Here is a 21,019-nt window from a genome sequence, read left to right as displayed (position 1 = left end):
AAATTTGATAATAAAATTCATCTAATTAATTATTGTTTTCGTTTAAATTTTTATTAAAGCTTAACCTCTCAATACATGAATAAATATCATATTGATAATAGTAATAACCTTATATTGTCATTTTTTTTTTACAATTCCACATATCCTTAACTTTCCCGATACTACGGCAAGGCTGTGCAAAAATGACAAATTAGATGACGTGCAATGGATTTACCAGGAAATGAACAATATACCGGTAGACCCAGAGTTAATAGAACATATGCAGAAAATTTGTAAGTATACTTTTTTCCTACCAATTCTGTAACACGTGATCAGCCACAAAGCAAATATTTTTTACATTTTTGGAAATATACAAAAAATATTCACGAGAATACTAACTTATGGGACCTTCGCTTGAAAGAATATCGTGATTTCACAATACTTCTTCAGTATTTTTGTACGGTGTTATGTTATCGGTTAAAAAACAATTTTCATATTTTTAGAACTATATTTATATTACAAAAAGACATTTTACAAAGCAAGCCTAATATGAACAAGGTAATAGTTATTTTATATTCGACAAGAGCAGAATTCAGGAATAATTGTAAGACGTGATTTCATAAGTTGATATTTCCAATGTTCCTCCATTTCTCTCCAACCTCTGTAATTCTCCTCGTTTACCTTTGAAATTTCTCTGAAACCATCTTTTCGAAAAGCGTGCAAGAAAATGCTGATTAAAAATGTATACCATTTTTATTCAGTTGCAATGCGAAGGCAAAACTGTCTTATTTTTCACTTAGAACAGGGAGCGCAAACCAGCACTCTGAATCGACGATTTTCGACTCTTTTTGGAGTCATCATCGGAGAGGCGTAGGCTTGCTGCTCTCTGCTCGAAGTGACAAAACCACGAAAGCTTATCCCCGCATTGCAACTGACGTTAATGGAGTAGGTGACTAGCGTCATCTGGCCACTGAAAGGCAAAGTTTTCAACCTAATATAAACATTAATAATATTGAAAAATATTAAAAATATTAGTAAAAGATTTTTAATTGAAAACTTATTGGTCCCTTTCCCTGGTAACACCTCCATGGATTCTAAAAATTGCAAGCCAAATGGATGCTGCAGTGAAGACAAGAGGGAATTCTAAAAAGTTGCAATTCACAACCCCGTCTACAGCTTGGTAAAGTTCCAATGGAAAATGGACCTAGTTCACCTAGGACCTAGGAAACATGCTTATTATTTGTTTTGTTACTTGTCTCCAACAGAACATGTCTAGCGTTTCTATGAGCTTTTCATCTTTCTCCTTAAGAGTCTATCATTCGGCGTCATACCGGAAAACTGACAAAATCAAGTTTCTAATGAATCTAATTTTGGGGTCGACGGTTTCTCTTCCAGATTTTCGTTTAATTTGGCCATAGCTTATCCCATATTGGGATAATCCCATGTATTTTAAGTTGATCTTAAGTTGATGCTTATCTTACTTTATTGCTTCAGAGTACCCTTCCCCATGTATAAAATATTCAGTATACAATCTTGTCTCATACTCTTGGTAACCCTGCAGCTAGTTCTATATTTACTCTAACTCTGACATAGTTGTTATTGTACAAATTTTGTAAGACTATCAAGTTATGCAGCACTTTCATTTCAAATATAATGTACCAAATCTTCCTCTGTTCACTAGGTCGAAGGTTTTACTGCAAAAAATTAAGCACAGTTTTAATCTGCAGTCCAACTAACATTCGTCTCATAGTGCACCGCCCGGGACAAAACCTTGCTCTCCTGCAATTTCAAATAGTAAAAAAGACGTGACTATTTTAGACAGAACTATCTATACTAAATTTACAATCAAGATGCAGAAGAAATAAACAAACCAAGACACGTTAGATGCTACTAGGAGCACTCCCGAATCATAATTTACAATGTATAAACTTTGAAAATCATGAATTGGGATTTACAATGTATATATGTACATTGTAAATTATGATTTGGGAGTGCTCCTAGTAGCATTTAACCTGTCTTGATTTGTTTATTTCAACTGCATCTTGATTGTAAATTTAGTATAGATTTAAGCATTTTTTTAAAATCTCTGTTATAAGAATTATTTCATGTATATACTGATGTACAGCCAGTATAGATTTGACCAACTGATCTATAACACGAAACAGATTTAGTAGGAAAAAATATATTGAGACGTATCCACAATGTTTGAGCATGAAATATATCATTTTTGAATTCCTTTTTTTAAGTACACTGTCTTAACAATTTTTTTATTTGAGTTTATTTCTACTTTTTAAAAAGTTGACCTATCACGTCAATGATAAACGAAATAAAAATAATGCCAAAAGAAGCTAATTGTGAAAAAGGGAATTTTCGAATCAATAAAACTTGGCAAATCAATAGCAACAGAAATAAGGCTAAAAAATTGTATGTTTGAGATCAAACGAACAAATGAAAAGTAGTCCTTCAAGTTTTAAACTTGAATTACGATTCAAGACAGAACGTATAATTTTAATAACATATTATTTCATGCCTGTCTACCTTATGTATGTTCTGAATTTATGGTTCAGAAACTTGGTCACTCACACAGCATGACCAAGAACTGCTCAAACGTTTTGAGCGAAAAATCCTAAGAAAATGTGGAGGGATAAAAGAACAAGTTTTGTGACGCAGAAGTTACATTGTATAGAAGTTTTGGAGAACCTAACGTTGTAAAATTCATTAAGGTAGCACGCCTTAGATGGATAGGGCATGTAATCAGGCGAGAGGAAGATGCCATAGTCAGAAAAGTTTTTGACCGAAGAGGGCCGATAGAACAACCAACTTAGAGGTACCAAGACAACTTAGAGAATGACTTAAAATCTATTGGAATTAGATCATGGGGAAGAATTGCCAGAGATACGGGCGAATGGAGGATTGTTCTAAAGAAGGCTTTATAAAGAGCTGTAACGCCACCGATGATGATGATGATGAATGCACCAAACCTATTTTATTCGATTCTATATATTTTTCTAAGTTGAAATATATTTTTTTTTTATTATTTTTCCAAGTGGACCGGCAATTGTTATTAACAAAATAACTTATACAAAAAAGCAATTTCACCGAATTGTTTCGGAATCAATTTTTTTAGGTGTATCTCATCGAAATAAAAACTTTTTCTCTCTTGGTAATGTTTAGAAAAATTCTTCCTTTCGAGTTATTTGCAATTTTTTGTTGAAAAATGCCTTAATAAGTAATTTTTGGATTTTTTTTCTAAAAAACTACTAAATGAATTGCAATTCTACAAAAAAAACTTTGTAATCTTTAAACCTTCAAGTACAAGTAAAAATATTTTGACAAGGATTAATGGTTTCTATCTCACTGAAAACATGGACCCAAATATTTCGAATGTCTCTACCGTTGCCGTATGTCGCAGTGATTCTGATGCGCGGCTCGTAAACCTTTATTTAAATTTAAAACTGTTTTTAGTAAAATAGACCCCACTTATCCTTGTCAAAATATTCTTACTTGTACTAGAAGGTTTAAAGATTGTCAAGCTTTTATTTAGTAGTTTTTTAGAAACAAGATTCCAAAAATTACCAATTAAGCCATTTTTCAACAAAACATCGCAAACAACTCGAAAAGGAAGCATTTGTCGAAATACTACTGAGAAAGTAAAAGTGCTTATTTCGATGAAATACGCCTTAAAAAATTGAAACGTTTCAACTTAGAAAAATAAGGCTGCTTATAGGGGTAAACCGCTCGCATATAAGTTTCTATTGCGCTTCATAGTTCTTACCCATATTAATCCTAGTTTTACTAATTAAATTTCCCCAGAAGTTTCTGTTTTGCATCATAGCGATATTAATCCTCATCGAAAACATGTCTTTCGTAAGCCTCTTTCTATCGCACTAGTTCTCTTTGGTCTTTCTCTCCAACTTCTTACAAGAACTTTAATCTCGGTTGATTAGTTTCTCGGAATTCAACAACGCCTTAACCATCTTAAACATATGCTCTCTCACTTTGGCCTCAATTGTGCCACACTTGCTATATTATATTTTTCGTAATTTTATCCTTTTTTTTCATTCTCTTCCTTCTATTTCATCCATCCCCTTTAACTCTATTGGATATATGTAGCTGCAACTATTATCTTATTACTCAGCAATAGGTACTAATGGTAAATATGTACTATTATTTTCATTTCACCATCCAACGTTCTGATCTTATTTAAAATACATATAAACTTCTTCTTTAAATTCACCTTGTAGGTACTCTGTTTTTGTCCTAGTAAACTTAAAATCGTATTCTTTAAGTACTATTTCACTATTCGAGTATATACTTCAATTCTCTTTCAGTATTTAACATTACATTATCTGCATGTATTAAACACTAGGTAAAGTCATATATACAGTGCTAGTCAAAAGTACGTACCCCCCTCTTATCTTTTGAACGGTTATACCTATAATAGTGAAATTTGGAGGGAGGAAATAAACGGACGTAAGTTTCTTAACTAGTCATGACAGGTGACGTAATAGTGACAGATGACGTTGGCAGTGGCGCTGTAAAGCCAACTGTCACTATTACGTCACCTGTCATGACTAGTTAAGAAGCGTACGTCCGTTTATTTCCTCCCTCCAAATTTCACTGTTATAGGCATAACCGTTCAAAAGATACGAGGGGGGTACGGACTTTTGACTAGCACTGTATATTCTGCTTACTTTCTGTTATGTTTCGACACTAATCTTCCACGATCTTCACATATTCACCGACACCTTTCTGTGTGCCACCAAATACCAAATACCACATTATTATAACCTTTGTTTTCTTCCTATACTTTTCCTATAAAATTGATTTTGTGTAAGATTCTTCGTTCAATAAATTATCAGCTTTTAAGAGCTATTTATCGGTATTTTTTTTAAGCCAAACTAGAACCTTGCAAATGGATATCTACGTACGTTCACCTAACCATATTTTCAAAGTAAATCTTGCAGAATCTTTGCACATTTTGAGATAAATTTGTAGAGGCCAACATTTACTTAGGCGGAGATACAGCGCCAGATTAAACGATGTATTATAAAGATGAAAGAAAAATAGAATTGATAATGTCCAAAGCCAACAGTTCCATAGTAGTAAAATTACACATAGTATAGTAAAAACCGTTTATACCAATCTAATGAATAAATGTAATAAGTGAACGTGCGAATACTAAAAAGTGAATGCAAATATAATAGAAAAGAGCTGAAAAATATCGAAAAAAGTGTTAAAAAGTTGTAATCCAGGTACAACTTCAAAATTAGGTAATACTTTAATATTAACAGTCCAGATAAAATCTGATTAAAAAATAAATGATATATTTCATACAATATGTACTACAATAAAACAAATTAATTTATTCTGTCCAATGTGTATGTTGCAATGAATAGTAATTATGTGATATGTCTTTTAATTATATAAAAACATAAACCAAAATGTAAATATATATTCTATACATTATCTTGATATAAGAAAACGATCTATAAGTATATGTGCTACAGAGCAATTTTTGTTGCAAATGACGTAACGATAGTTCTTAACAATATAAAACCTACGACCTAATCCACTGAATCAAAAAATACCGTATCTATCTTGAAACAAAAATTATCAAGTTCCATAGAGATTAAGGGCAAAAATACGGGCCATGTTTATTAATGCCAACTCTGACATATTATTTTGTAATACTGTTAATGTTCACTCTTAGCTAAGACTTTGTTTCGAGGGTTTTCGGCATTAAATTGATATAAACAGATTACTCATGGGTTTTGGGATCGCTTGACACGAATATGCCATCAGAATTGACCTCCGGAGAACGTGGTGGCCAGGGCAACTGCAAGGGACGTCATCTTCTAGAGTTTCGATGGTTTTCGTCATTTAATTGATGCAAATGAATTACTGGAGGGTTTTTTGAGGTCGCTAAACACGAATATGCCACCAGAACCGACTCCCGGAGTATCTTCCAAGGTCAATAAAAGGGGCTCCTGGAATTTCGAGGGTCTTTGGTACTACATTAATGCAAACGGATTAGTTATAGGTTTTTGGGGTTGCGGAACACGAATACGTGATCAGCACAGACACAGGAACACCTGGTGCCTAAGACAGGTTATCTTCTGGAGTTTCGGAGGAATCAAATGGATTACTCTTAGGTTTTTAAGTCCAGAAGATAACTTGTCTTAGGCGCCAGGTGCTCCTGTGTCTGTGCTGATCACGTATTCGTGTTCAGCAACCTCAAAAACCTATAACAAATCCATTTGCATTAATTTAGTACCAAAGACCCTCGAAACTCCAGGAGCGCCTTTCATTGACCTTGGAAACCAGGTGCTCCCGGAGTCGGTTCTGGTGGCATATTCGTGTTTAGAGATTTCAAAAAACCCTCCAGTAATTCATTTGCGTCAATTAAATGCCGAAAACCATAGAAACTCTATAAGATGACGTCCCTTGCAGTGGCCCTGGTCACCACGTCCTCCGGAGGTCAATTCTGATGGCATATTCGTGTCAAGCGATCCCAAAACCCATGAGTAATCTGTTTATATCAATTTAATGCCAAAAACCCTCGAAACTCTAGAAGATGACGTCCGTTGAAGGTTAAGGTCAAAGTAAAGGTCGCCATTGGATAGCCAGTAAAAAATCCTAGACTACTAGTACTTTTCCTTGATCCAAACTTCTACATGTTGCCAGATAACCAGTAACTCAGGGAATTGGAATACCCAGTAAATTTTATAATTTTCCGAGTTTGTGACTCTATATTCTTGAAAATCCTTCATACGATTGAGTTGTGCCCATGCGAACTTTTTATCAGGTTGCTTCAAAGAGTATTTTCCCAAAGTATGAACGAAATCCACTGGGACCTAATTTCCGTAAGGTTTGTGCAGGGTACTTTATCCAATTTAGTAAAAATTACAAAACAGAAGTTTTCAGTTCATAATTTACAAAAAATTATCTTTACCAGATACGCAGCATCGCACCTTCGAAAATATAGGGTCAATAGAAAAACGATGGGACATCGGTCACCAACTATAAACGATAAGAAATGGGAAGAATAGATAATAGTAAACACAAGAAGGCTGAAATATATTTCTCACTTTATGTCTTCGTCTACAGTTAGAGAAACTGACAAAAAACGTTAATCTATTGTAGAACTATGAAAGTTCCACCAAAGCGTTCCAAAGGTAACATTTAATTAAATTTTAAAAGTAAAACATGATTGATACTCGATTTGAGAATAGGTCTTCCAATATTATATGTGCTTATGCGCATTTCAGTTTAATGAATCTCTGCAGAGCACCTCCTTAGAAGCACCGAACTGGAAACAAATTTCTCTTATCTTTCGGTGTAATTATTAAAATACTGAAAGACAGGAAGAAGCGTACTTTTAAAGTGTGTAAAATATTTAAATCCTAGCTAAGCGCTTTCGGCTTATAAAGCCATCTTCAGAGCTAAGCTACAATAAAAGGTCTCTAATGAATATTTGATCTCAGAATTCAAAAGGTTTAACTTACGTCAATAATTTCAAAATGCCACTATGAAGACAGAGGGATCCCATGTAAGATTTAAAAAACTTATACTTCTTATGGAGTTTTTTATTGGTAGAAACAACTTTGTCTGACGTTTGGAAAAAAATTAATAGTGTTGTCGGTTGTGGTTGAAACGTTGAAGACATTTAATACCGGCACAAAGGACTCTCACAAAAAACACATTACAGATTACAGAGATTTGATCATGGTAAGGTCAAAAAAACCTTACCATCTGAAGCGAACGTTGGCAGCATGCAGAATGGAGGCATGAGCGCATGAGCCATTTACTGACAGCCGACACAGACAGGATGTGCTCTACAGACAGGATGATGCTTTCCTTTTTCTTCACAAAGTGATAGTTGACATATGACATTTTTAGCAAGTTTGAATATTGAAAATTTTTAGAAAAGTGAATAATCGCATTGAAGAATTTTTAACAAAGTCAGTAGTTACATAGATCTGGTTTTTAAAAACAAAAAAAACATGTTGAAAAAAGACTTAAGGTCCAAGATAAATCAGTTGACAAGTTATCCCCAAAAAACAGAAGTCGATTCTTTTTAAAAAAAATTATAGGATGTAAAGAAACTTGATGGTGAAGTTTATCATATTATTGGATAAGTCACAAATAATGTAATTATTACATTAAGTGTTCTATGTTTGTATCAAAAGATACAACCATAAGTAAACATAGTACACTTAATGTAATTTGTGACTTATCCAATAATATGATAAACTTCACCATAAAGGTTCTTTACATCCTCTAATTTTTTTTACAAAAAGAATCGAATTCTGTTTTTGGGGGATAACTTGTCAACTGATTTATTTTGGACTTTAAGCCTTTTCCAAACATGCAATGAAAACCAGATCTATGTAACTACAACTTTGTTAAAAATTGTTGAATTCGATTATTCACTTTTCTAAAAATTTTCAATATTCAAATTTGCTAAAAATGTCAATTGTCAACTGTCACTTGTTGTGAAGAAAAATGAAAGCATCTAAGAGAGCACATCCTGTCGCTCATGCCTCCATTCTACATGCTGCCAACGTTCACTTTAGATGGTAAGGTTTTTTTGACCTTACCATGATCAAATCTCTGTAATCTGTAATGTGTTTTTTCTGAGGGTCCTTTGTGCCCGTATTAGATGTCTTCAATGTGTCGACCACAATCGACAACACTATTAAATTTTTTTCCAAACGCCAGACAAAGTTTTTTTTACCAATAAAAAACTGCATAAGAAGTAAAAGTTTTTTAAATCTTACATGGGATCCCTCCCTCTTCATAGTAGTATTTTGAAATTATTGACGTAAGTTAAACCTTTTGAATTAATCGACCATTTTGACTTATGATTCATAGCTGGTGCGAGTACTACCTTTTTGTAATTATTTTAATAATTACACCGAAAGATGAGAAACATTTGTTTACAGTTCATTCAGTGCTTCTAGGGAGGTGCTCGGACGAGATTTATGAAATCGAAATGCGCATAAGCATATAGTGGAAGCTCTATTCTGAAATCAAATCTCAATCATCTTTTACTTTTAATTTATTTTTATTCACATTTGTGGGTACAAATGAACTAGTTCGCCAGAGATTGTTATCACGGTGAACGACAAGTCGTGAATACAATTATAGATTCCCTTGTCGACTAATTCATCACTCTGTTCTGCTTTATATTTACATCTTAAAAAGCGCAGAGGATAATATTATAAGATTAATTATTCATTAGAGACCTTTTTATTGTAGCATAGCTCTGAAGATGGTTTTATAAGCCGAAAGCGCTCAGCTAGAATTTAAATATTTTACACACTTCAAAAGTACGCTTCTCTCTGTCTTTCAGTAGTCATAAGTGTGTACAAAAACCCATTATTAATTTTACCCTTTGCGCTTTTTAGATGTAAATGTAAAGCAGAACAGACTGATGAATTAATTGCCAATGGAATCTATACTTCTTGCTTTAATCATCAAATCTCAATTGTCTTTTACTTTTAGTTTATTTTTACTCACTTTTGTACGTACAAAGGAACTATGGTTTGTTTTTAAAAAAAGAGGAGTGATTCAAATTTACCGCGCTGTAATCCTTGTTTGTAATTATTCCAACCGCAGGCAAGTTTACTCCACTGTTATAAAATTTTAACACAATTGGCATTTCATAGGTTAATTAAGTTATATCGGCGATTTTTTGTATTTTCTGCGTTATTCCTTTAATTTTTAGATTTTTAGTCTGCTTTAATATAAAAAGCAGTTGTTTTTAGAACTCTTTAGCGAAATATTAATATAATATAATATTTATGGATTACCGTCGAAGGCCGACATGATGAACCAAAAAAGAAGATGTATTTGGTGATTATTCTAGTGACTTTCTTGGGTGTGAATCTGTCTTTTTAGTTTACTCCCCCTGGTTAAAAAAATAAACAAAAGATTGTTATCACGGTGAAGAAGTCGTGAATGGAATAATTACAGATTCCCTTGTCGATTAATTCATCACTCTGTTCTGCTTTATATTTACATCTTAAAAACGCATAGGATAATAATCAAAATTTTAGTTTCCGACCTTTTTGACTTATGATTCATAGCTGGTGCGAGTAGTACCTTTTTGTAATTATTTTAATAATTACACCGAAAGATGAGAAACATTTGTTTACAGTTCATTCAGTGCTTCTAGGGAGGTGCTCGGACGAGATTTATGAAATCGAAATGCGCATAAGCATATAGTGGAAGCTCTATTCTGAAATCAAATCTCAATCATCTTTTACTTTTAATTTATTTTTATTCACATTTGTGGGTACAAATGAACTAGTTCGCCAAAGATTGTTATCACGGTGAACGACAAGTCGTGAATACAATTATAGATTCCCTTGTCGACTAATTCATCACTCTGTTCTGCTTTATATTTACATCTTAAAAAGCGCAGAGGATAATATTCTGAATTTTAGTTTTCGACCTTTTTTACTTATTCAATTATATTTCTTTTCCTGTAGTTCTGGTCGCATTTAAAAGCATAGTAAAACGATTTATATGTAGCGATTAAAAGTCAGGAGATTTCTGTTTTACTTTCATTTCTGTTTTACTTTCATTTCAACGATTTATATGTCTTTTGTGATTGAAACAAAACACTATATTATGTTAGTTGTACACTTAACATTAAATGAGACGATAAAATGAATAGTGTAGTGACCATCACCATATACCCAAATTATTATATATAACACACATACAGCGCTTCTACGTTTTATCTACAAATCCGCTTGAAGTTGTTCTTCCTGCTCTGTTTGATTAGGACTGGGTCGTTCTCCTAGATAAAAATTAACCAAATAAAAATGTTGGAAAATTTACTGACTATAGTTTTTATTGCTATGAATAAAATAATTAAATTTATATTATTAATATTCATAATTAATAATAAAAAAGAAGTAACAGATATTATTGAGAAAAATTATTGTTACCCTCATTTTAATTTGTTTAGTTGTTACAATAAAAATTTTAAAGAATTTTTAATAAAAATTATAATTTTTTGGAATCTATTTCAGTTCACTAAAAGTTGAAATTTGTATTTATAACAATTTTCAATTTGTATTAACTTCTTAAAAGGAATTCCAAATATATGGGTATTAATATAATGTCGCCTTGTATACAGTATGGTGCAAATTTTAGGAATAAATTCGTTATTTCGTAAAACAGCGGATTTAAGGAAAAATCCTGAAACAAGGTCGATTTATTTATTTATTTAGCGTATGGCTATATCACAGTTTTTGTATACAAATAAAGATAACAATACATTATAAATAATCATAAATTTTTTATAAACGAAAATTTAGTTGGGAAATATATTCAATTGACTCATTGGTCGCCACTAAAAAATCTGACCGATTGCTACGATCTGGTGGGGCATTCCTCATGAATGTCAGATTTTTATTTTTAAATTATGATTTTTTGACATATACATATATGTATATCATACTAGTGTCGTCATCCTGGAGGCGATGACTTAATCGATGATTTTTTAAATGAGAATAAGGGTTGTGTGCGAGTTCATTTGAAATGTTGTTTAATTCTCTATTCACTAATAAAAATATAAACATAATTATTTATTCGACAATTATTAGGGTGTTCAACAAAATATTTTTTGAAATAAATTAATTAACACAAAAAGAAGAATGTATGTAATTTATTCAATTTAAAATACATTCTACTCAGAAAACAGACAGAAATGTTTTCTGATAAATAAACATTGCTTTTCGCTTAATTTCAATGTTCAAGCTGCCACCCATCTGCATCTTGACAGTTTGAACATTTAATTTAAAGGAAAAACAATGTTTATTATTTGTATATATTTTTCTGTCTTCTGACAGCAGTAAAATAAATTTTGAATTAAATAAATTACATACATTCTTCTTTTTGTGTCAATTTAGTCACCCTGTATAAATAATGATGTTAATGTTTATATTACTGAGTAGAGAATTGGTTCCTTTCAAATGAGCTAGCACACAACCCCTATTCTCATTTAAAAAATCATCTATTACGTCATCACGCTCTGATAAATAACGTCACTAGTATGATATACGAGTATATGTTAAAAAATCATAATCCAAAAATAAAAATCTACCTGTCTCAGAATGTTTACTTAAAGTCGCTGGCTTACGAAATAACGAATGTATTCCAAACATTTGCACCATACTGTATATGTATCTACTAATCTTTGTAGATTAGATAGTAAGTAACGTTTTAATATTGGAGAAAAATATCAATGTGTATAAATTGTACGGCCTAATTCGTGAATTCACTTATTTAGGGTTAAAAGAAAGAAATACATTAGCCTTAATATACTTCATCTAAAATTGTATTACCAATACGATGAATTGCAGAGTTGAGGTTCACGAAAAAAATATACCGACATATATTTTTGCTGGAAAGCGAAAAGAACCATTACAACACTGTATTAGGAATATACAGCTTACATGAAGTCCTACTCAAGGAACAAATTTCATGTATTGTTGTATACACATTACATTTTGTATTAAATATCGCCTTCCGGCAACAATACCGGGACAACTCAAAATTGGTCGTTTTTGAGATGTCTACACTACAATATAGAGGATTTTAAGCTCTATAATCCGCGATGACTGGGACATTTTTAAGTGCAATACTCTCCGGGTGAGGGCGCTAGGTCCACTATTACATTCGGACTGGTAGGAGGTAAACGCGGCGCGAGTAGTGGGCTAACGCTAAAATCCGTAGTAAACCTTTTGAATTGTCTCAGTGTGCATGCCACAATGATCAAAAATATTCATAATAATGAAATGATTCTTAGAACAATACTGGGACAACTAAACTTTTTTTCAATTAATTGCGAATTATTAAATCGAGTGATAGCACAAGATTGCTAAAATGAACTGAAAAGCAATCTTTGACATCAATTGAAACAAAGAACATAGTTTTAGTCGAAAAACGGATATAACTTCAAGCATAAAATGGCTGTGCAAAATTCCAAAAACTTTAAACTCGATTTTCTCGGAACACGTTTTTTTGAGTTGTCCCGGTATCGTTGCCGGAAGGCGATATGTCAAACTCGAATTATTCACAATTTTAAAAAACAAAAATTGGTTAGGCGAATGGGTCCAGTAATACTCAGTCATATTTCCACACTAACTATTCGTCGGCCTTATATAAAAAAATGCATAAGTCCAAAATATTCAATTATAGACTTTTGATGACATCTGTTATCATTATTCCAAAGCGGTTATGCTTTCTTCTAATATAGTTTACTAGATTTTGGTAAAATTGTGAAAATGAAATCTACGTGAGTCCATCAATGTTGAAAACCATATGAAATTTGCACAAATCCCACAGTAACCAAATATTTTCTGAAGTAGATTTAACGATATTTTTTTGCAAAGATAACCATTTATCTAGTTTTTTATAATTTTTACATTTTATTTGAAGATTTTACATAGACTATCAATTATGACTAATTGATATTTCCTTAAGGGAAAATGAAAATGTAGTATGTCAAAGTGTGTAAATAATTTTATTTCCTTAGCTGAGCGCTTTCGACATAAACGTCATCATCGGAGCTAATGGTCAAATACTAAAAAAGTACCGCTACATAGAGGTGTAAAAAGTGCATCTTAGGAATGTACATTTGATTTTTAAATTTTGAATGCTAACTTAGTCCTCCGTACAACAGCAAACAGCAAAAAAACAGAAAGAAACGGCCACATACACGTTGCACAAAAACATATAAACTTTTTTCATGGTCCGGGTGTCGATATCACCCGTCCATCCTTGGCCTAGTAACAACAGCTGACTGACCAGCTGTTGTACGGAGGACTAAGTTAGCATTCAAAATTTAAAAATCAAATGTACATTCCTAAGATGCACTTTTTTACACCTCTATGTAGCGGTACTTTTTGACCATTAGCTCCGATGATGACGTTTATGTCGAAAGCGCTCAGCTAAGGAAATAAAATTATTTACACACTTTGACATACTACATTTTCATTTTCCCTTATTCATTCAAGTGTGTACAAACTTATCAGTCTTTCAACTATTGATATTTCCTTTCTTTTAATCCCGAAGAAGTAAAAAATCATTCACGAAAACCTTAGGCTGGGCATTTGATACACATTGAGATTTGATTGAAGATTGTTCCAATGTTTAAAACTTTGTTGTGTTTTTACTTTAATACTTTTAAACTTATATTTCATGTTTGACCAAATTAAATTGGGCCTGAAATTTACAAAAAAAAATTTATATTTCTTAGTTACAACGAAATTTGTACAGTGTAGTGTGTGTTGAGTAGATACCTTGTTACTAAGTAAAGTCGGTTTGACTGTGTTTGTATCGCTGGTGTTATATATGGTTTCGTTATATGTTACAAAACATCTTTAAATTGTAAATGTTCCATAGTGTTAAGTCTAGATTTGGAGGATTAAATATGCGAATACCGTCTCAACGTTTCCCTCTATTTGTGTGTACATTTCTACATTTTTTCTAATTATCTGTTTTTAACCATATTATGTGGGTATGTAGGAAATTTAGAGATAATTTAAGGGTAGAGATTCTAAGTAAAAATCTTCTGAGAGCTTTTGTTTAACTTTTGGGAGAATACCTTGATAGTTGGGAACGTTTTCATTACTGTTAGAAATGTTCTTTTCCCTTTTTAAATTATTAGGTTAGTTATCGTTATCTGAAGGTTTGTGTTCTCGATTCGACTGATACTCGTGTATTATTTTATATACCATAGTAGCCTGATTCTGTATTTCTGAAATATTTGTAGTTTCACTGTGTTCTTGGTTTCAAACAAAGCCTATCCTGAAATTCGTCCCTTTTAGGTTAAGTTGACAGTGCCCTGTACGTATTTGTGTGATTATGCATAGAAAATTTCCGAGGTTAATAAATATTTTCTGGTTGTTGCTTATGTAAAAGTATATTCATTTTCCTATTCCTTGTACATTTCACAGTACTCAGTAACTAATATATTAAGAGAATTCTTCAAACATTAGTTATTTTGTATCATATAAACGGTAGTGTATTTTTTGTTAATTTTCCGAACCTACATTGCGTTACCCCTAGCTATAAGAGACACTAAGTTATTTTGTTTAAGTTTACCTTTACATTGCCAAAAACAGTATGCCAATTTCTAAAAATTATTAGCCATGATATTGACATTAATTAATAATCTTCTTGATATTTGAGTATTAATCTTCCAATATTTCCATATGTTAATAACCTAGTACGCCTCCCATACATTAATTCCTGTTGGGGGTGCCGTCCCCCAAGTCTTGTATAGCAGTATTTTGAATACCATTTTTTTATATATATTTGAAATATGTATTTGCCGTATAAATAAAACAAAACTCCCGCTTAGACACAATATATATTTTATGTATTATATTCCTTTTGTTGAATATTATCTTGTTCAATCAATCGTTCCATTATCTGTAGTTTTATCGACTTCCTTAGCAACTGTATCAGCTACAGCATTTTGTGGGCCATATCAAGCTCTAAAAGTGAAAAATGGAATTAATAATTAAAGAACGAGCAAGAAGTACACCCTTAGGGAATCTAAATACCTGCGTAAGCAATAGAAAGCTACTATTCTACAGAAAACTAGTGAAGAGGTGAAGTAAATACAGTTTAAAACCAGGAATCGTTTATACAGAAATTAAAGAAAAAACCTAATAGAATGTACACAACATAAGATTTTATTATACATTTTACATCTTAAAATTCTTTGTTTAGGTGGTCTAGAAAACTCCAATATTATTAATAAAACAATTTAAAATTCTTAGGTTCCTAATAATAATAATAATAAAAAGAATATACATAGTTCAAAAATGCTTACCGTGCATTGCGTCATCAACTTTCTGCTTATCTTTTACAATATAAAATGCTGTGATTATGAAAAATATTCCTCCCAAAACTTCAACAAAACACGTCGAAAACAGTGAATACTGTAGAGATGTGAATTCAATTTCCAAATCATCTTTAGTTGTTGAATTTGAACTGGAACGCTGAAGTATATTTTTTATTGCTTCCGATAACTAAAATGCAATGTATAAACGATTATGTGATGCGGAAAATATCTTTGATAAAAAATTACAGATCTACATCTCACTGATTGTAACGTGACAAGACCTTTCCTAGCTTGTACACTTATCGCTGATACAGCTTCTCCTATGGGCACCATAACCCAGTATATTTAAAAAACTGTGATGACACTCTGTGGCATTGATGAAGTTGTGCATTTTTCCGGGCAGACTGATTCTGGCGAAAAGTCGTAGAACTCACTTCGCTTCTGCATATTTTCAATGGCTTTCAATCTTGTAGGTTTTGGTACTACAATAGGGCTTTTAGTAATTCTGATTACCAGTAAAATTGTTCAATGACCAGTCTGGTCGTAACTTTCCACCTCAGATGACAGATAACAAGATGGCTGCCTCTACAAAACGAGACTTCAAAAACTTCAAGGAGCCGACGAGAGTGTCACTACTGTTTGTTTTTAATACTGTGACCAAACAATCAGTGAGCTGTAGTATTTGTATGTGAATTTTAGCAGTGAAGCTGAGTAACTCTGACCGATTTGGGGTGAATTAGTAGTTGTACACCACGTGTAGTCAGTCCCAAACCTAAGTTAAACAACATACGATTCATATATGACACCGTTATTTTAGCTGACAGTCTAGAATCACTATTATTATCACATTTAGTAAATAGAGCAACACGTAAAATGAACGTGAAGAAAAGTTCATGATCATTACAAAATGACATATACTAGGGAGTCTAGTCATCGAAGGGAACAAGTAGAAAGGGTTAACTAAAAATATCTAGTAACCTCGATAAATGAGAACAATGACCAAAGTCGAGAAATAAGGACACGTATTTGTAAAAATGATAACGATATTCTCTAATCTAGACATAGTTATGGAACTGTGGATAAGGGCCCTAAAATATTATGTATTCTCTACTTAGTTGTGTGGAATGGAAAACTGGTCACTAGAAATCGAACATATAAAGAAATTAGAAAATGTAGTACTACAGACATAAATAATGAAAACGACGTGGATTAAATGAGTTACAATTGCTGAGTCAACTACAAAAGTATTGGGAAGAACTATTTGTGAAAAAAATAGAATATTTGCCACTATTACCAAATGGGATAGGTATGAAATACTAAGACTTATTATAAGAGAAAAGACCAACGGTAAAAACAGCAAAGGCCGAAGAAAGATTTTCAGGCTGAGAAACGTTGGAAATTGATATAATTGTAGCTCAGTAGGCCTTAGCAAGACGAGAATAAATATATTCTTCTCGTTTATATATCACTTCCGGTTAAAAAGGTGTAATCGGACGTGCCACTTTATAGTCGCAGAAATATAGTGTAAATTATGATAGTACAAAGTCGAGCTCGAATATTTAGTTCCGGTTTTGATGTCATTTCCGGTTAAAAAGTTTTGACCGGAAGTTTGGCCAACATGACTAAAAATTAGTGAAATCGTATATCAATCGACGGAAAGTTACACGAAGAGTTAAAATATCGACTTCCATGTCTGCTTCCGGTCACGTTGCGTGAAAATCTAGAACTTACGAAGTGCAATTGCTTGTTCCTTTTGTATTAGGCCACCTGCTCCAACTGCATAATATAATTTAAAGATATTTAATGAAATGAAAATAAAAACTTACCACGCCTACAAAATAGGGACTGCCAGCGTCTCCAAGAGCATGTGAAAACAAAAGTTGGAAACCTTCCGCAGAGGATCGTCTTGTTGGTAAAACCACATACTAAAAATAATCAAGTATTAATATTTAACGAAACACGTTCTAAATAGAAAAAATTCAAACACAAATGTAGAATTTGATTTAAACGGTAATCATAAAAATATCTTTTAACTTAAAGGTAATAATATTACTAATATCACTTTTTTATCAGTATGTTAACAATTCTTAAGAGCGTCGGCGGAAAATTTCGGGCCAATGCTCGTTAAATGCATTCATATTTTTTTGAATTTGAGAAAACTAATAATTATTTTTGAAAAATTCAAACGCAGAATGAAATATTACATTATTACCGAGGGCTGAGGGATTCTAATAGGTTCTTCTTCTTCTTCTTTTGGCATCATAACCCTGGATGGGTCTTTGCCTGTCTGGCTATGTCCTTCCATTCGGATCTCTTTTCTTCCCTTCTTCTCCATTGTCTTATGTTCATGGTTTTCAGGTCAACTTCAACGCCATCCAACCATCTCGTTCTGGGCCTTCTTTTTTTTTCGCCTTCCATTGTAATATTTTCTTTGTTGATGATTGTTTTCATCGTCTTGTCTCTGCACATGTACCAACCATGACAGTCTTTGACTTTTCACACATACATATTACAATATCGTAACCTTCATTCAATTCATTAACCTCTTATTTCTCCTGATTCTGCATGTACCACCTTCCTCTAGCACCGAGCCATATACCTCTCGAATGTGCTTAGTTGGGACATTCCTTTCATCCCTTTTCGTCATTACCCAGGTTTCACAACCATAGGTTACTACGGGTCTAATCAATGTTCTGTAGATAGTCATTTTGGTTCTTTTGTATAATAATTTCGATGTCATCAATCTTTTATTAGCATAGTATGTACGATTCCCGCTGGAAATACGTGCATTAATTTCGCTACTTATGAAATTTTTCTGATTGATTTCTGTGCCCAGATATGTGAAGGCATCCACACATTCAATAATAGTATAATTGTCTCTATTGTGATATAATTTTCATTTTCAGGTGTTCTTTTGACGGTCATGTACTTCGTCTTTTCTTCGTTTATTTTAAGCCCACTTTTGGGGGCTTTTTAATTTCTTTGAAAGCTTCCATTAGTCGTGGCTTGTTCCTACTAAGGATAGCTACTGCTATTTTACAGTTAAGTTACAGGGGTGAAAGAAGAGAAAGAGTGTGATTTTTAATTTCAAATATCTCATTCAAAAGAAACTTTTTGAAGTTGTACTTCTTTAGGCGCGTTTGTGGGTAAATGTATATGTGCGCGAATTCATCAAAAGTCTTGGTCCTGGGCGCAGCTGAAACGTTATACAGGCTCTGATTGGGTGTTAAAATGATCTGTCAAATGGCAAAGAACTTTGATTTCCAATCTAACAGCCCTATACGCGGGTTCGATCCCAATGAAAGTTTTTATTTTTTTTTATACATTTTATGATTGTAAGTATAATTATTATATATTTTTTTCAGAAAATACGTATTTAGTTAAAATTTTTGGCATCAATTATTGTTCAGAAATCTTTTCCTTGTGGCATTTTTCAATGTGCTTGTGTGTGTTTTATTCTTTTATTTTTTTAATTTTTGGTATTGTTTTAATAAAAATTTTTGGAAAGTAGTAAGTATTAAAATTAGTTTAATATTTAAATAAAATATAAATAAACTGTTTACGGTATATTGATTTCGTTGAAATCATATAATAGAAGTATAACATCTTACGTGCGTACAAAGTACACACAATCTTTTTTTTCTTATTCTAAGGGACTTTTAGCCCTCGGCAATAATGTAATCTTTCATTTTGCGTTTAAATTTTTCAAAAGTATTTATTAATTTTCTCATGCATTTAAAAAACACTGGTCCGAAATTTTGCGCCTACGCTCGTAAATTATGGAACTTAAAATACAAATTAAGAAGAATAGCAGTAAATCATTATAGTTATATTATCTAGATACAAGTTAAATATAACGTTTGCTCTAATAAATGTAAATAATGGTTTAATTTCTCGTAATTATTATAGATAATTTTCATATGTAAGCAACTCTTCTAAATTATATGAATATTTTAAGAAAATAAAAACATTAATTACAAAAATAATATTTATTTACATAAAATGCATATACGTGGGTGATCAGAAATAACTTTAAACTAAGTGTGTAAAAAGTGTAAAAGTAAAATTGATGACCTTCATTTTAGTCGAGCTGGTTGATTGCTCTTACCAAATACTATAGACTATAATACATCCAACTCCCACAGAAAACTGGCAACACTAGCGCCTCTGCCGGCTCGAGTTGATAACTACGTTTTCTCAACGTAAACATACAAAGGCTATAGCGGGATAAGATGGTCAAAAGTGCACCGATCAGCCCCGCTACTTCTGTTTTCGATAAAGGATATAAAATTATGCCTTCATGCAAATTTTTAGCTTCCCAGAGGTCCTAGAACCTCTTGAACGGAAAAAAGAATTTTTACGTTTTATTTTTTTTTCGGCTCAATTTTGCTTCAAAAAATCTGAAAAAATTCAAGAAGATGTATCTTTTGAATACAAAACAGCCTGATTTTATACTGAAAATTGGGCCCAGGAAATATTTTAGAAATTTTCAAAAAAATTTTAGGTTATGTTAGTATGATTTGGCTTTAGTTTTAAATAGTATTTTTGTCGTTCTTTTGAATGGCAGAGGCAGAATTTTTAATATCTGAGTGGAAAGAAGCATCTCGGGACAGCCAATTTTAGGATTTAGGATCCTGACTACAATGACCGAAAAAAAAGAAAAGTGCGAATTTTGTCATAAAATTTGGTATGTGGGGTTATAATAATATTTGGAACAACTAATCCAAATAACTTTTTTCGATATCTCTAACGCGAAGCAAATCGAATCGCATATCGAAAATTCACCCTGTTTGTGGATTCGCAGTAGGCCGCGTTTAAAATTTAAATTTCAGTTGACTATCTTAAAAAATGTGAACCATAAAAAGTGAACCACAAAAAAGTGAAAATTTCAAATCTGTATATATTTTGATAGCCGAAATATAGGGGTGTCATCATCTTAAATGCGACACACTGTATATTATCAATTTGATAATTTTTTGCAACCAATATAGGCAGTCGTATTTTTAATAGATTCAAAACATATATTCAAAATACTGACTACTTCACTAATTTTATCATAAAAAGTTCAAATTGATTGCATTGAAGTATTGAACCAATTAATGTTTAATAATATAATATAATGTCATTGAAATTAATTTCCAAGTTCCCATAGTCCACGTGGTG

General features: G+C 32.3%; 1 protein-coding gene across 3 annotated transcripts in view; it reads right to left on the bottom strand.

Annotated features, from left to right (window-relative positions):
- LOC114338316 (protein spinster) overlaps positions 1 to 21,019 on the bottom strand; it is a 417,225-nt gene that overhangs the window by 9,725 nt on the left and 386,481 nt on the right. The window contains exons 8-10 of one of the 3 annotated variants that reach the window (XM_050650386.1): positions 17,683 to 17,781; positions 15,845 to 16,043; positions 10,716 to 10,792 (exon numbers count right to left, since the gene is read on the bottom strand). In XM_050650386.1, the coding sequence (XP_050506343.1) occupies positions 10,734 to 10,792; positions 15,845 to 16,043; positions 17,683 to 17,781 (357 nt within the window). In that variant the 3' untranslated portion in view covers positions 10,716 to 10,733. Of the gene's footprint in view, positions 1 to 10,715; positions 10,793 to 15,357; positions 15,504 to 15,844; positions 16,044 to 17,682; positions 17,782 to 21,019 lie in introns of those variants that run through there. The other 2 variants (XM_050650388.1, XM_050650387.1) reach the window with 2 other exon arrangements.

Source organism: Diabrotica virgifera, chromosome 5, assembly GCF_917563875.1.
Source record: "Diabrotica virgifera virgifera chromosome 5, PGI_DIABVI_V3a".
NCBI classification, from domain to species: Eukaryota; Metazoa; Arthropoda; class Insecta; order Coleoptera; family Chrysomelidae; genus Diabrotica; species Diabrotica virgifera.
Note: the sequence above shows the minus strand (reverse complement) of the source record. Positions and strands in the feature narration are given on the sequence as shown.